At 41.4% G+C, this 17,305-nt stretch overlaps 1 protein-coding gene across 2 annotated transcripts in view; it reads left to right on the top strand.

Moving 5' to 3' along the window:
- Nucleotides 1-17,305, top strand: part of LOC135218377 (RNA cytidine acetyltransferase-like) — a 558,384-nt gene that overhangs the window by 451,205 nt on the left and 89,874 nt on the right. Inside the window, exons 14-15 of one of the 2 annotated variants that reach the window (XM_064254646.1) lie at nucleotides 10,878-11,050; nucleotides 15,650-15,775. In XM_064254646.1, the coding sequence (XP_064110716.1) occupies nucleotides 10,878-11,050; nucleotides 15,650-15,775 (299 nt within the window). The remainder of the gene's footprint in view (nucleotides 1-10,877; nucleotides 11,051-15,649; nucleotides 15,776-17,305) is intronic. The other variant, XM_064254647.1, reaches the window with a different exon arrangement.

The raw sequence follows: 17,305 nt of genomic DNA on the forward strand, positions 1-17,305 counted from the left end.
CTTAGAGGGTAACTTTATTAGTTTTTACACGTTGTTGTGAGCCATATATTTTTAAGAGTAATGTTTTAAGATGACTTGGAAATGATAGTGTTTTAGGATGATTAACCCTCTTACGCCGAAGCCCTAAAAATCAAAACCTCTCCTGTATGCCGGCGCCGGTTTGGAGTGAGCGCGGAAGCGGAAAAAATAATTTTTTCAAAAAATCACAGCGCGCTTAGTTTTAAAGATTAAGAGTTAATTTTTGGCTCATTTTTTTGTCATGGCCTGAAGTGTAGTATGCAATCTCAGAAATGAAAAATAATATCATTATCATATAAATATGCGAGATATGGTAGCAAAAAAAAAAATTCATAGATAATTGTCATTCAAATCACGCTGTACAAAAAACTGTCAAAGCTAACGAGTTACTTTTTTTTTTCGTTGTATTGGACACTAAATTGCAATCATTTTGATATATAATACATAGTAAAACAATAAAAGCAACACCGGAAAAATATTATCACAAAATGATGTACGAATTCGTAACGCACGTACGTAAAAAATGTTATTTTCAAAAATTCACCGTAATTCTAAATAAGGGATTTTGACGAAGGAAAAATCTATTTCTGGGTGATTGGCTCGTGTCGCCCTATGAAAGTATCCTTAATATCATTCTTTCTAGGTAAAATTAGCCTAAAATTACCAGAGAAAAACAAAATTAAGAAAATGTCAGTAAAACTGACTCGCTCACTCTTAAAAGAAGTGTCGGTATGATAAGGGGCGATGTGTGGAACACTACCACGAGACAAACACCAATTAGAACTTCCCTATCAGAATCCCCCCAAGAGAGAGCTGATACCAACGGGCGATGCAGCCTCTACTACTAACTACTAGAGGGACGCCACGGACAGCAGCGCCCCTAGCGGTCATCCTTAATTAAACAGTAAATACATCTTGTCCTGCAAGGGGGGGAAAACGGGGGAAAACCAAACCATAAAAAAGGGGGGGTTTCATAGGGCGACACGAGCCAATCACCCAGAAATAGATTTTTCCTTCGTCAAAATCCCTTTTCTCTGGGCTCAGCTCGTGTCGGCCTATGAAAGAGTACCAGAGAAACAGACAAGATGGAAAAGGAAACAATGAAAAACAGTTAAAATGATGGATATAATATAAGTAAATCAAATACAGCATACAAATTAAGCACTTAAAAACTAACTTATTATAACAGTAAAAAAATAATAGAATGTTAGTAAACTTAAAGTACTTAAATGGTAAATAAATAAAATTACAGAGATGCATGTAAATAAGGCAAATTTGGGATTTACTTAATTAGAATACATAATTACAAAAATAGATACATACATGTGTCCTACCCTAGCATAAAATAAGGGTAGGTACACTGAAATCCATCATTAATACAATTATTTCCAAATATATACAAACACATTGTGACTGAAGTTCATCACAAACACAAAATGGTGAATATACAAACATATTGTGTCCTACCCTAGCATAAAAATAAGGGTAGGTACATGAAGTACATATCAGTACAAAAGTGGTTGTCCCTAGCAAAAAAATAAGGGACAATCCACTATATGATACAACGGCTAAGGCTATGATGTTGAGTAGCCTGACGATAGGTGAGGCATGTTGGTTGAAGTAGGTAGAAAGGAAATGAGACCTGGATCAATACTACAACTACTAAACAGTATCAGGGGAAACTATGTTTCCCGCTGCTACTGCTGAAAACTTTAAAGATTCCAGGACTTTAAATAATGCCGTTTAAAGACTGTCGGGGATTTCCATCCAGTATACTTCCTAAGATCCTCAAAGTTCATATGTTTGGAATAATTAATTGAGGTGGCTACTCCCCTGATATCATGTGCTTTTGAATGACTCAGGGTTGGCTTGTTTAATGAAGTAAAGGATTTGCTGTCTAATGCCTTTAACTGATAAAGTCCACCACCTTTTTCTCTCATAAAGAGAGCACCTGAGGATCTAGAAGAAGTACGAGAAAGAAAGGCTCTAAGAGTTGATACTGGGCAGAGAGAAGGATCCTGTGGAAGTGGGATAACCTTCCAAGGAGCCCACCTTGCAAGAGGATCTTCATTTTTGGCTAAAAAGCTACGATCCGGAGCAAGTAGAACTTCTCCTGATGGGAGGAATTCCACATGACCCGCATCCCTGGATAGAGCCGACAGTTCTGAAATTCTAGCTCCTGAGGCTAGGCTTAATAAGAATAATGTCTTCCTCAGGAGCATAATGAACGTACAAGATGAGTTGTCAGTATCTGAAGCTAGTTTGAGGACATCATTTAAGAACCATGAAACTGTAGTAGGCCTCTGAGAAGGTCTAAGTCTAGCACAGGCTTTAGGGATAGATGTGAAATAAGATTCAGTCAAATCTATCTGAAAACCTACTTGAAAGATTTTCTTCAAAGCCGATTTGTGAGTGGTAATCGTGCTAGCTGCTAAACCTTTTTCAAACAAGGATCTGAAAAAGGATATAGCCAAATTAACTGTCATGGTTGTGGTGTTCGATTCTCTCAAGAAAGATGCTAATTTTTTAACAGCTGAGTCATATTGTCTAATGGTTGACTCTCTCTTATCTGATTCTAGGAAGAGAATGTTCTGTGGATCAATGTCAGCATCTTTATTAGCCGCAAACTTCATGAAGTCCATAAAGTTTAGGGTCTGGAGAGTTCTTGAGGAAGCGAACACAGTCCTCATTTGTACTGATTGTGACAGTTTGGGATTGGGGATCCGTTGAGGTCGGAGACCCAATTCCAAAAGAAGAGGATACCAGTTGCTCTTGGGCCAATCCGGTGCAATCAGAGCTACTATCCCTTTGAAAGACCTTAGTTTGTCTAGGACTTTCAAGAGAAGATTCACTGGAGGAAAAATATAAATCCTCCTCCACTGATTCCAATCTAACGACAGGGCGTCCGTGGCATAAGCCAGAGGGTCCAGGTTGGGGGCCACATAGCAAGGGAGCTTGTGGTTCGCTTGTGAGGCGAAGAGATCCACTTGGAGACCCTGGGACTCTCCGGCTTACCCACTGGAATGACCCGACGTCCAGAGACCACTCTGATTCCAGAGGAACTGACCGGGACAGGGCGTCTGCTATCACATTTCTTACTCCTGCAGGTGAGTGGCAGACAGATGCCATTTGTGTTTGTTTGCTAATGCAAAGATGGCTATCATGACATGGTTCACATGCTTGGATTGGACCCTCCTCTGTTGATGCAATGAACTACCACTGCACTGTCCAAAACTAGCCTTAGATGAGACTTCTTCGGGGGAAGCAGTCTCTTCAGAGTAAGAAATACTGCCATTGCTTCCAACACGTTTATGTGGAGCTGGCGAAATTGAACTGACCAAGTCCCCACTGAACCTGTTTGAACTGAGAGTATCCCCCCCACCCGGACAGGGAAGCATCCGTGTGAATGGTTAACACTGGGAGGGGATATTGAAGGGGTACCTTCTTGGCTAAGTTCTTTACTTTTGACCAAGGCCGTAGTTGGTTGCGGAGGATCTGTGGAATTACTGACAACTTGTCTCGATATTTGGAGTTTGCTCTTGACCGCCAAATTCGATTTATATCTTTCAGCCTTGCTTTCAGAAGGATATCTGTTACCGAAGCAAACTGAAGAGACCCTAGGATTCTCTCCTGGTTTCTTCTTGATGTCTGTTTGCATTTGAGGAATTGCCTGACAGATTTTGCTATTTCCTTCCGTTTGGCCACTGGAATTGATAGATTGTGGGAAGACAAATCCCATTGGATTCCTAGCCACTGAAAATGAGATTCCGGAGTAAGTCTGGATTTCGTTTTGTTTATCTGGAACCCCAGATGTTCCAGAAAGTGAACTACCTTTTTGGGTAGCTTCGAGACATTCCTCGACTGTTGGTGCCCAGATCAACCAATCGTCGAGGTATGCCGCTACCATGATTCCCTGAGCTCTCAATTGTTGTACAACCACTTCTGCTATCTTTGTGAATACCCTGGGGGCTACATTCAGACCGAAGGGCATCACTTTGAATGAGAATGTCTGATTTCCTAGTCTGAATCCTAGGAATGGGCGGAAGTGCCTGGCTATAGGGATATGATAGTATGCGTCTGTAAGATCGATGGAGGCATGTGACGGCTCCACGCGGAAGTAGGGTCCTTACTTGCGAGAGGGTAAGCATCTTGAACTTGTCGCAGCGAATGAAAGAGTTTAGCTTTGACAAGTCTAAGATTACCCTTCTTTTTGTTGAGCCTTTCTTTGGCACGCTGAATAAGCGCCCTTGAAATTTTAGATGTTTGACTCTCGCAATAGCTCCTTTCTGAAGGAGTTCTTCCGCGTAATCTATCAATTCCTTTGACGGTACCTGATGAAATGATTTGATTGGAGGGGGATCTTTGATCCAACTCCAGCCTAATCCTTTGGACACTATGCTCTGTGCCCAATTGCTGAACCCCCACCTGTGGCGGAAGAGGAACAGCCTCCCTCCTACCTGGGGAGCCTCATTGCTGATGGGCGGGTTGGCCACCACGCCCTCCTCTGAACTGCCTACTCCTCGTGCCCCTTCCTGCGCCACGCTGACGAAAGTAACCTCTCGCCCTACCCCTCGGTTGAGAGTAGCCTTGAGCCTCATAAGCAGGGTTAAAGGCCGGCGAGATAGCGTAGGAAGTAGATGGTTGAGATTGCTGGGGCACCAGGAGGAAAGGTTGGGTCTGTTTAGATGTGGAAGGTTGTCCCTGTTGGGTAACTGGGACTGCCTGCACAAACTGCTGCTGATGTTGAAGTTTTTTATAAGGCTGGAACCTCTTACCAGCCTTCTTTGGTTTCTTGCCAGCAGTGGGAACGGATTCCTGTTTCCTCTTAGAGGAAATACCCCACCTAGCTCTAAGGCTCTGGTTGAGTCTAGCAGCTTCGTGGTGGACTTCGTTCACTGCGGACTCTGGGAAGAGATCCGCTCCCCACATGCTCGCAGCCAAGAGTCTATTAGGCTCATGCCTGATAGTGCACTCTTGAAGGACATGCTTCCGGCAGTTCCTCCTGGCTTGGAAGAAGTCAAAAGCGTCTGACAGAACCGTCTGAAACTGAGATTTCGCCAGAATCTTGAACAGCGGTTCCGTAGCGTAGGAAAGAGCAGCCATTTCCGTAACGATGAGAGAGTTGAGGGACCTGCCAAACCTAGTTCGCGCATCGAACTCTGCCTGGATTAGGGAATCCGGCAGCCTAGGTAATTTCTCACCGAACTGGTCCATGGCGCAGTCCGGCTTGAGTTTACCCAGCGTGAATGTAGCTGGCAGGTTTTCCCACAACTCTCCGAAGGCGGGGAAGAGTGGAGAAGTAGACTCCGACTCCCTCAACTGTGGAATGGGCTCATCCTTGAGGACTGCCTGAAGAGCCTTCTCACCAATTTCGTGGCGAACGGAAGAGAGACCTCCTCTTCCGTCGCGAAAATAGTGAAGGGACTCTTATAGGCCTGGAGTTTAGTGTTAGTACACTCCCAGTCCTCAAGGCAGTGAACCCATTCTCGCTGGGCGTGATCTCTACTGTAGAGAACTGACTCCTTCGAGATCTTGTCCTCTCTCGTGAGAGCCGTTGGCGTCAGCCTAGCATACCCATGAAAGGCTGCGTCACCCAGACCCGGAGGGTAGAACTCGAAGTCCTCAATCCTTCGAGTACCAAACTCCGGGATCGAAATCATCCCGTCCTTAAAAGGAGCGTAGGCCGCTACTCTCCATGGATTCTCCATAGAGAAAGCTGGCAAGGAGTCGTAAGGCGGAAGTTGGAGAATCCCCGTGCTAGATGCAGGGGAGACTGGGGTAGGAGCCTGAGTTAGCCCAGCCACTCGGTCCTCATTCTCTCTCATTCTATTAGAGAGGTCCTGGATAGACTGTCCAGTTTGAGACAGACTGTTCGATAATTGCGCGAACATCTGCTCAAAACGTGTTCCCAATGCTGAAATTTGGGAACCTACCAGCACCCCTACCTGTTCCATCATCCCTGGTGAGACAGCAGAGGGAACGCAGGTGCTGGTGCTTGCCACCCCTGCCGGCATAGCCGGAGAGGAGGCAGCGGAGGCGGGAGAAGGCAGTGACTCGGTGGTAGCGCGAGCCTTCTCCTTCGAAGCCTTGCTTCTGGAGCTCTTCGACTGGGAAGAGCTCGGCTTAGTCCTTCACCCCGCATCGGCGTATGAAGTCGACGACTTCCTGGCCGAGAAGACGAAGACGACTTCCTAGAAGTCGACTTAGACAAGGTCTTCGGTTCTCTCTTTCCCTTCTCCTTAGGAGGTACAGAGAGAGCGGGAGGGCGGCTAGGGATCTCGGATCCCGCAAAGCCTTGGAAAGAGGCGGAAGAAGAAGGGACAGGAGAAGATCCAGGAGCGCCCAAGGAAAGACCTTGGGCGCCCGACAAACCTACCTCAACCAACAAATCCTCGCTAACTACCGCCATTGGCTCAAGGTCAGGTCCAGGGCAGCGACGTCCGGAACCGACTCCTGGGATGCTACGAAACCCGACCCCAAACGATTGCTGGAGGTCTTGCTGGTGGAGGCTATCAATGGGGCAGCGGACAAGGGGTCGACGTAGCCCGTCGACTTGCCGCGGGGAAGATCTGGATGGCCAGCTTCCTATCTAAGATGTAGGGCTGGCCCTTGGCGGCGTTTTTCCCAAAGCCGCCCACCCACGCTTTCAGGGTGGCGAGGGCGACTTCCCTCACACCGCTAGCCTGAAAGAAAGGTGAGATTAGCTACCAATTGTGGGCCAGGGTTAACAAACTTACGACTAGAAGTTGTTAGTAAAATCATAAGTAAGCCTATAATGGACATACCCATCTCCCAGCTGACCGACCAGGTCGTAGCATATAGCGCAGGCTTCGGGGTGCCAGACGATCGTCTCATTGTACGACGTGGCACACGGGGCGTGAGACCTGCACTCGTCATGTCCACAGGGGTCGTAGAGCGTCGCATTACAGGCTGGGACCTGGCAGTTGGTAGCCTGTAAGTGAAAAAGTACATGAGTACAGAGTAAACACTTACAGCCTAACATATGCTCCGTTGGTGCCGGAGCGATAAAGTTAGATAAAACCAGAGCCCCGCTAAAATACGTGTGGTAACCAGGTTGGAAGATAGGCTATGGCTCCGCCAATGGCGGAGGCACAAGAATCAACCAACTAGGAGTGGTGGTAATGGAAACCACGACGGACAATGGCGGGGATGGTGATAAAAAATATAATGATAACACACAATCATTGTAAAATATCTTATAATTATCTTATAATTAGGGTATATATCCTTAAAATAACAAAATTAAAACAACTTCTCTCCACCCGTCTACTAGAAGAGTGCGTAGGTAAGGGTAAGCTCCCTTCCGGTAGCGGGGAGAGATATAAGGATATAGTAGGCAAGCAACCGACCACTCATAGCGCCCACCCTGCCCGCTAGCGGAGCCAATATCCTATAACCAAAGGGGCCCCGGCTGCGACGGAAGGCTCCTTACGTATCTGGAGGGAGGTGGCTGAGCAAGCAATGGGGATGGGGGGGAGGAAGGTCCGGCGAAACACGGCGGAGCGAGGAAAAGGGGGGAGGGATGGACCTACTCCTCCCCGCCTCACCAACTACCCGCATGGAGACCCGGTACCTCATAGTGGTCGCCCTATACCCCCTGCTGGGGGGACCCCCCGGTCACCTCCGAGAGTGTGAGAGAAGGCGATGAGGTTGTTATAACAACCAAGGGGTCCCCCAGCCCCTCCCTACATCAGAGAGGGAGGGAAGTGGGGCAGGGTAAGGTGCTATAGGAAACACGTGAACCGCAAGTGGCCTAGGCCGCGAGCAACACAACCGTGGTAGGGCCACGTGAACCAAGCTGTACCAATATGTGGAACAAGCACCTAGGCTAGCCTAACACCCTAAATAATAAAAATACATCGAAAGGAGGAAGAGACACTTTTAGTAAAAGAGAAAGAAGCCCAGGAGGAGGCAGACTGTTCCGAGAAACAGGAGCCTACTCGGAGCCAGCGATAGCCGATGTAGAGCAAGAGCCGGGATGCTGGGCCGAAATAAATAATAGCCCTAAATACCAAGCTAAGAGAATGGTAGGAGGGCTGAACTAGCTAAAACTCGATGTAAACAATGAATGTGATAAAGTAAGCCCATAAGCATAAGAAGTCCAGTATGGAGGACCGGGAATTCTTACGAGGCGGCATGGCCGCCACGAGACAACCGAGGAACCGTATATGACCTATAAAAAGGAAAATACTGGTACCCGGAAGACAAAAATACGGTAAAATGTTACTTATGAGTTACTTAACTTAGCCGTGGCAATTGCAGAGCGTTCCATGATGAAGATGCGGATAAATCGCAAGAAAAGCACAAGCACAAGAAAATGGCGACTTGTCGCTGGCGCTAAAAAAATAAGGATGACCGCTAGGGGCGCTGCTGTCCGTGGCGTCCTCTAGTAGTAGTAGTAGAGGCTGCATCGCCCGTTGGTATCAGCTCTCTCTTGGGGGGATTCTGATAGGGAAGTTCTAATTGGTGTTTGTCTCGTGGTAGTGTTCCACACTCGCCCCTATATCATACCGACACTTCTTTTTAAGAGTGAGCGAGTCAGTTTTACTGATATTTTCTTAATTTTGTTTTTCTCTAGTAATTTTAGGCTAATTTTACCTAGAAAGAATGATATTAAGGATACTTTCATAGGCCGACACGAGCTGAGCCCAGAAATTGTTCTAGAGACTTCCAATTTGTTTCAAAATTAAGACAAATGATTTAATATTACGATACTGTAAGAGTTTTTTTTTAGATTAGAATTGCAGATTTCGACCATTTCGGACGAGTTAAATTTGACCGAATGTCAAAATTTTTATATATATATTTTTTCATATGCACATATTTCGGAAATGGAAAAAGCGATCAACCTTCACTTATTTTTTATTGTATTTTTCATGAATTTGCGCACATTTTGATATATGAAACTCTATAAAACGGCTAATATGAAAAGGAGCAAATATTAGGATAATGCGATGTACGTATTTCGGAGACTTGCTGGCCGCGAATCGGCGCGCGTAGTGAAGGTAAATATATTTTTCAAAAATTCACCATAAATCACAATATTGTTCTAGAGACTTCAAATTTGTTTCAAAATGAAGAAAAATGACGGAATATTACTAGGCCGTAAGAGTTTTAGCTTACAATTGCGTTTTTCAACTATTTCGGTAGAGTCAAATTTGACCGAACGTGATTTTTTTTCTATTTATCGTGATTTATATGCAAATATTTCAAAAAAAAAGAAAAGCTACAACCTTCAATCATTTTTAGTTGTATTCTACATGAAATTGCGCACATTTTCATATATAAAACTTTATGTAACAGCTAATTTTAAATGGTGCAAACATTTCGACAATCGCACAAAAAAAATTCTGATTTTTTCGGAAGAGTTACCGCGCGAACGTAAGGAAAATGTTTTTTTTTTTTTCATAAATTCACCATAAATCGAAATATTGTGCTATAGACTTCCAAGTCATTGCAAAATGAAGGTAAATGATTGAATATTACTAGAATATAAGAGTTTTAGCTTACAATTGCGTTTTTCAACCATTTCGGTAGAGTCAAAGTTGACCGAAAGTTGAAATTTTTGCACTTAACGTTATTTATATAAAAATATTTCGAAACTGATAAAAGCTACAACCATGGGTTGTTTTTTGTTGTATTGTGCATGATCATTTCACATTTCCATATATAAAACTTTATGTAACGGCAAATTTAAAAGGGTGCAAACATTAGGACAATCGCACGAAAAAATTTATCGGAAGAGTTATTGCACGAACGTAAGGAAAAAGTTTTTTCATAAATTCACCATAAATCGAAATATTGTGCTAGAGACGTCCAATTTGTTGCAAAATGAAGGCAAATGATTGAATATTACTATAATATAAGAATTTTAGCTTACAATTGCGTTTCTCGACCATTTCGGTAGAGTTAAAGTTGACCAAAGGTTGAAATTTTTGCACTTATCGTTATTTATATGAAAATATTTCAAAACTGATAAAAGCTACAATCATGAGTTTTTTTTTGTTGTATTTTACATGAAATTGCGCACATTTTATATATAATACTTCATGTAAAGGATAATTTAAAATGGTGCAAAAATTATGTCAAAGTGACGAAATAATTTTTGATATGTGTCACAGATACTTTTTAGTGCGATAAGAAAGAAATTCGCGCTTGCGCGCCTGCGTAGCGATTGTAAACAAAACAACGCCTTGATCCGTGAACTCCCAGCATCCCCCAAGGCGCGTGATTCAAAAGTTTTCGGCTGGTAGGCCTATAAGTATTTTTCCGCGAATTTTTAAAAAAACTTTTTTGAGCCGACGTATGATACGTCCAATCGGCATACGGGAGACATTTTGACTCGACGTTTAATACGTCCAATCGGCGTAAGAGGGTTAAAAAAAAGAATATTTATTTTTTGAACTATTGTAATAGGCAGTTATAAGCCTTTTTATAGGGGGTCTTTGGTGTTTGAACAATTAATATAGTCAGTTATAAGCGTAAGAGGAGGGTGTCAAGTATTCGCGGATTTGAGCTATTCATGGGTGGCCGTGATCCGTATCCCATGTGAATCCTAGGGATTGACTCTTCTGTACTTTGAATCAAAATGCCAACCTCTTAACCCCTGTGTTCTCTCTTAGCTGGTCAAAATGCAGAAGAAATGAGATATTCAGTTACTGAGAACTTACCAGGAGCACCACATCTTCTACCATGTTAATTTAGTAATGCGTGTCTGGATTTGTGCAGACAAAGTAATTTGTGTTGGAAATAATTATTTTTTATTTCATACATTTAGTATTTTAATGATCTTTTTGGTTAAAAAATTTAAAATATTGATAATTTTGTTTTCCCTTCAGTTTCAGGTTTACTTGAGCTTGATCTTTATGTTACACATGGAGACACCAAAAGGCTGGATGAATTCCTTAGGCATCAGTGTGAAGCCCTCCTTATTACAGACATCATTTCAGGAGTTGCACGTTTATATTTTAGTAACAAGTTAGGAGCTTTCAAATTGAAGCCTGTACAAACAGTAAGTAATAATTATGCCCATATTTCCTATATATTTTAGACTAAAACAATTACAGTTATCCATAAGTTATCCAAATTAACATTATCAAAAATTTGACATCATCTGGAAACAACCATATCCCAGGAAAACCACCATATCCCAGGGACAATATATACATATATATATATATATATATATATATATATATATATATATATATATATATATATATATATATATATATATATATATATATATATATATATATATATATATATATATATATATATATATATATATATATATATTTCTGGGTTGACCTGTGTTCGCCGGTGAAAAGGTCCTTCTTGCTATTTTTCTGATATACGTAAATAGTTTCCAAATATACCAGAGAAAGTTTTAGCATTGGTATGCAGAAGTTACTACCTTCGCACGAGCACCCTAAGGGTGTTGTGTATAAAGAAAGGGCGTGTGAAAGCCACTAATCATAGGTCGTCTTCCAGTTACATTATTCCTTCGTTAATATACATATGTGGGGTGTGCCGTAACAGCGGTCCTCCTCCACTGCACGGTCTGGACCACCCACGCCACCAGCGCCATCTGTCATCCTTCTTTTTGGACTTGCAAGCGTTTCTCACTTTGATCTTTGTGATTGTGTTTTTCACAACCATATCCCAGGGACCAATATATATATATATATATATATATATATATATATATATATATATATATATATATATATATATATATATATATATACACACACACACACACACACACACACACACACACACACACACACACAGTGCTCCCCCACTTTTACGTGGTATTAAGTTCCAGAACCTGCTGCGGAAATGCATAAACTGCGGACATGTAAATATCCTCTCTAAAAATGCTTATAACTTCCAAATACCCACTACCTCATTAACTAAAATGCTTATAACTTGTCTATTTTAACATTACAATGCTTAATTTGATAATTCAAACATAAATATACCTTAGATTATCATACTAAAACAATTTTATATCATTTCAAACAAAAATAAACACAAACCATCATCCCAAAACAGCTGAAGGCATCTTAGATAAGTACCCTTTTACAACTTTACTCATTTTAAAATATTAATATTAATGTAAACAGTAAAATATCTATATAATGTTTAATACAAATTGATTAAATCTTAAATACAAATTAAATAAACCTGTCTTTCAGAACGTTTGACAACTAATCAAGTTACCCCTTTACTGTATATATAAGCGGAGCATAATTAGTGTACTCTCTCTCTCTCTCTCTCTCTCTCTCTCTCTCTCTCTCTCTCTCTCTCTCTCTCTCTCTCTCTCTCTCTCTCTCTCTCTCTCTCTCTCTCTCTCTAAGGGTAATGCAAGATACATTTGGAATGATATCAATATAAAATGTTTTTGGATGATATAGCTTATTGTACTTAATTAAGCTCATTCTAGGTTAAGCCCCAGACGAAGCATAATAGGTTGCAAGAGCCAGAAGAACCTCAACGTTACGAGTGTACCAGTCGAAGTGGGAGGTGTTTCAAAGGTGGAGCAGGGCCCAGAAGGTATCCTCTTCCAGTACCTCTGTGACAGACATAGCTAACTTCCTCCTGTACTTGAGGGAGGAATGCAATCTCGCTGTCTCCACTATTAAAGGCTATAGGAGCATGCTTTCCTCTGTCTTCAGGCATAGAGGCCTGAATATCGCAGAAGACAGAGATCTCCATGACTTGATCAGATCCTTCGAGACTTCGAAGTCCAAGACTGCAAAACCACCCAGTTGGAACCTGGATGTGGTCCTGAAATACCTGATGTCTGAGAAATTCGAACCTCCGCATACTTCCTCCTTCAGAGATTTGACCAGGAAGTCTCTGTTCCCCTTTGCGTTAGCCTCTGCTAAGAGAATTAGTGAACTGCAGGCTTTGGAAGGCACAGTTGGGTTCAAGAAGGACTCTGCAGTATGCTCCTTTAAACCCCTTTTCCTTGCAAAGAACGAGAACCCTTCTAAGCCATGGCCAAGAACGTTCGAAAGTAAGGGACTGTCTTCGCTGGTAGGGAGAGACTTAGAGAGGACCTTGTGTCCAGTCAGGATCCTCAAGTTCTACCTCGAGAGGAAGAAGCGACTTGGAGGGAATGCGGAGAGTCTATGGTGCTCAGTCAGAAATCGTAGGAGAGCTATTTCTAAAAATGCTCAAGCTTTCTTTATTAAAGACGTCATTAGAGAAGCTCATGCATCCTGTGAGGACGAGCACTTCAAACTCCTTAGAGTCAAGGCTCATGAGGTGAGAGCCATCGCCACCTCCTTAGCTTTTCATAAGAATTTGTCTCTTCAGACTCTTGTCGAATCCACCTACTGGAGATGCGATTCAGTTTTTGCATCCCATTATTTGAGAGACGTTCGCGTAACTTATGATAAGTGCTTCTCTCTTGGACCGTACGTATCTGCGGATTCGTTGCCGGGGCAGGGAGCTGAAGCTAATCCTATTTAGTTTAGTTAGATTAGGAATTTTAATATTTGGTGTCGTGTTTTATGGTTGATTGGAAGAGGATATGGGAAGTGTACCCCTTACCCCTTTCAAATCGTAGTTCTAACAATGATAGTGTGGTCAGGTGGTCGGGATTGGCTGTCGTGCTCCTTGTTAGTTATTTGGTACCTAAGCTCTGTCATGTAAGAGGGTTAGTCCCCGTTGATATGATAAAGGTGAAGGCTCTGCCATGTAAGTGGGTCAGCCCCCATTGGCATGATCCAAGACAAGGCTCTGTCAAGTAAGTGGGCTAGCCCCCATTGGCAAGATCCAGAAGGGCTATCAGTAACAGGTTTCATCCTCTCTTAAGCTCTTGAGGCAAGCAGACTCATAGACAGTAACCATGAAGTCTTCTGCCCAATCAGGTAGGAACCAAGGTTTTTTATTTTTTATTGTACCTACAACAGATGTTGTTTCCCTATTTTTATTGTTTATATCTAGTATTTAGCTATCTCTTACCCTCCACCAAGGGTGTCAATCAGCTAAGTATATATCTGCCGGGGAAGTTGCATGTACAAAAATGATATTGTTATAATACAATAAAGTTTTGTACGTACATACTTACCCGGCAGATATATATGATTAATGGCCCACCCAGCCTCCCCTCAGGAGATAGGTGGAAGAGAAAATCTGATTAGAAAACGGGAATGGTTCCTATTCCCGTCACCCAGCGGCGGGAGAGGGGTGATCACCTGACCTACCTGTAGCGTGTGCCGCGAGTTTTGAATTCTGTCGGGACGTCAGAGACATTAGCTAAGTATATATCTGCCGGGTAAGTATGTACAAAACTTTATTGTATTATAACAATATTATTTTTTTAACTATATTCGAAAAGTGGCAGGCAGCGGTGGTCAGGAATGGACACGTAAAAAACATCCTCTTTGGTAATGTGGAGGGCAGTTAAAAAAGATGCCTTTGTATCATACTTATGTTCAGAAATAAAAATACCCTATACATAATACATTTTCATACACATTTTAAACATAAAAGCATGAACATTTATAAATCGATACGTTGATCGCTAAATTTGCACTTTTTAAACTTTATTTTCGGAAGAGCAGCAGGCAGCGGCATAGAACAGCATCATGGGCATTTACCCTAATACCTATTTAATAACTCTCAGTAAAAATTTTCAATATCATTTGCATAACCTTTACTATGGTCTGAATGGTATTTCTACAAATGTATGTACTCGTTAGACATAACAGTGCTTGCAGCGCTGTTAACCAAAAATTGTGCCATAAAAATACCTTAAAACACCATATTTTTTAATTAATATTTTTGGTGACCGCTGTAAAACTGATTTGACGCGAAGTGATTGTGCTGCTAACCGCAGGCTGCCCATATTAGAGTTCTAACAGGCAGAGGACAGGTAGTCTCTCCTCTCTTTCTATAGCATTTTGGCAAACGTGCTCATAAAAAATTACAATTCCTCTTCTCTGTTCTTTGCATTAATGTTAAAGGTCCACATATTGAATGCTTATTAACCAAAGGAGTTGGTAAACAAAAGTTAAAATCTTCCATACTCTGAGCTGTCTCATCTTAATTTTTTATCTTATTAAGTCAGTAGCGGACATGTATCAAATGCTCTTTCAGTTACAGTGTGGCGGATTTCTCAATGGACCATATTTACCCATTATTTGCAGGCAATTTGCATATTCGCTGTATTTTTCTTTGAGAAATATCCACAAATTCCTGTTTTTTTATCAATTTCATCATAAAAACACTTTTTGTGATAAAACTATTAAAAAAAAGCCAGGCATAAACATTTTTAGTGGTTTTTCTTGAGTTTTAACTAACAAAATAGGCTGCTTTAAGCATTTTTATAGGGATTTCAACTATTTGCGGATTATAACTATTCGTGGGGGTGGTCTGGTATGCATCCTCCCGTGAGTATGGGGGGAAACACTGTATTTGCTTAATTGTGTTAAATAATATTTTTGAAATTCAGGCATGCACAGTTCATAAGTTAGCTTTATCTTCTCTTTGCTATAAGTATTTTTTTTTTTTTTTTTGCTCAGCTCTCACTGTATGGAGTTCACAAAATGTAGTTCTTTTGCATTGTTTTATTATTTATTGCTTATTTCAGGCAATCTTGTGTGGCATTGGCATTCAGCATAAAGCAGCCCAGACTCTTGCAGATGAACTTGGTATTGATCGTAGTATCATCATGAGCCAATTCCATAATCTTATTTTTGAAGTAACTAAACAGATAGTAAGTATGACAGAGCAGAATATCAGCATATTTTCCACTTTCTTCATTTATAGCCTAATGCTATGAGATTTTCTATTAGTGGTAAAGCCTGTAGAATTGTTGAAAATACATGTAATTTCAAGTTGAGAGCAGTGTCTAGTTGATGATATATAAATTATTTTAATAGAAAAATATGCTTGAATGATACAAAAATGTGATGAAAGTGCTTTTAATGTGAGCTTGGATGTTTAGTTTATCTTCGCCCTGTCACCTCGTAAGTAGAATTCCCCATGTATATTCAGGATCTGCCTAAGCTTAAGGTTAGCGTCCCTTTAGCTCATCATATTCTATTATCCTTTGTTTCACAAGAAGTAGTCCTTAGTTACAGGACTCACAGACTGGTAACAGTCAACAGGAACCAGGCCAGGGACACAAGAAGTGAAATATCTTTATCTTGGTCTCAGAACATTATATCCTGGCTCCTCAGTCACTCACTGAGGCAGTTGGAGTTTTAGCAGTAGACTCCACTACAGTATTTTTCCTCAGCTTTCTAGAATTGGGTTATGCTGTACATCCTCAAGCTCCACAACAACTTATCCTTTCCCAAACCAAGGGAAGACCCATGGACATGAGTAGAGAAGAATGAATCTACTTGATTCTTTGACATTTGACCTAGGAGACTGTTTGTCTACAGTTTGGTTGAGTGTCTTTCATGTGGGACATCCCTGCCTTCAGGTGTAATTTCTTTTTAGCTCCTTCGGTCTGGTTTTGGTGTGTTGGACTTTTGTTCCTGATTTTTTTTAGTTAGACCCCATTTAGTATCACAGACCCATGGACTGCTACAGCGTTGATGTATACATGTCATAATAGTTTCCTCCACCTTGTGGATGTCATCTGTTCTGCCTCTGGAGGAGTATGCTCCTGAGTGTTTAGCATCATGAAGTTAATCGTGATTGCATCAGCAAATGATTGAAGCCTCCAAGGTCTTTATTTCATACTGACAGATGCAGGTCATAAAAAGCCAGCCAAGCCATTAATTGCATTGCAACTGCATCTCAGTAGTTCCCTCTACCCTTGTCACTTATGGCACTGGTCAGCTGCAGATCTCCAACAAGCAATCTTGTTGCCCTCATAGTAGAAGTCTTCCACAGACCTCTGTAATTGTTGGATGTACCTTAGCTCAAGGTTAGTGTCAATCAAGTTCATCATGTTCCTTATACCATTGCTTTCACTGATTAGCTTTCGGTTGCAGAACTTGTCGGTCCTGTTATTGATCAATAAGAACTACATAGGTGTAGATTCGAAGTGAAATATTTTCTCCTTGTGTCTGATAGCGGTATTCTTGGTACTTCATTAAGTTTAAAATGATTAATTTATGTATTCAATTTCAGAGAAACACATGCAAAATAATTATTTCTAAAAATATGTGTACATACCTGTATCTACTTTTGCTTACCATGTATGTAAAATATTGCACACACAACTCATAAATTTAAAAAAACATAAGCATTGCTTAATTCTGTATAAAAAAAACTGACAGCAAGAGAGATA

The sequence above is a fragment of the Macrobrachium nipponense genome, chromosome 9 (genome assembly GCF_015104395.2).
Source record: "Macrobrachium nipponense isolate FS-2020 chromosome 9, ASM1510439v2, whole genome shotgun sequence".
Classification (NCBI taxonomy): Eukaryota; Metazoa; Arthropoda; class Malacostraca; order Decapoda; family Palaemonidae; genus Macrobrachium; species Macrobrachium nipponense.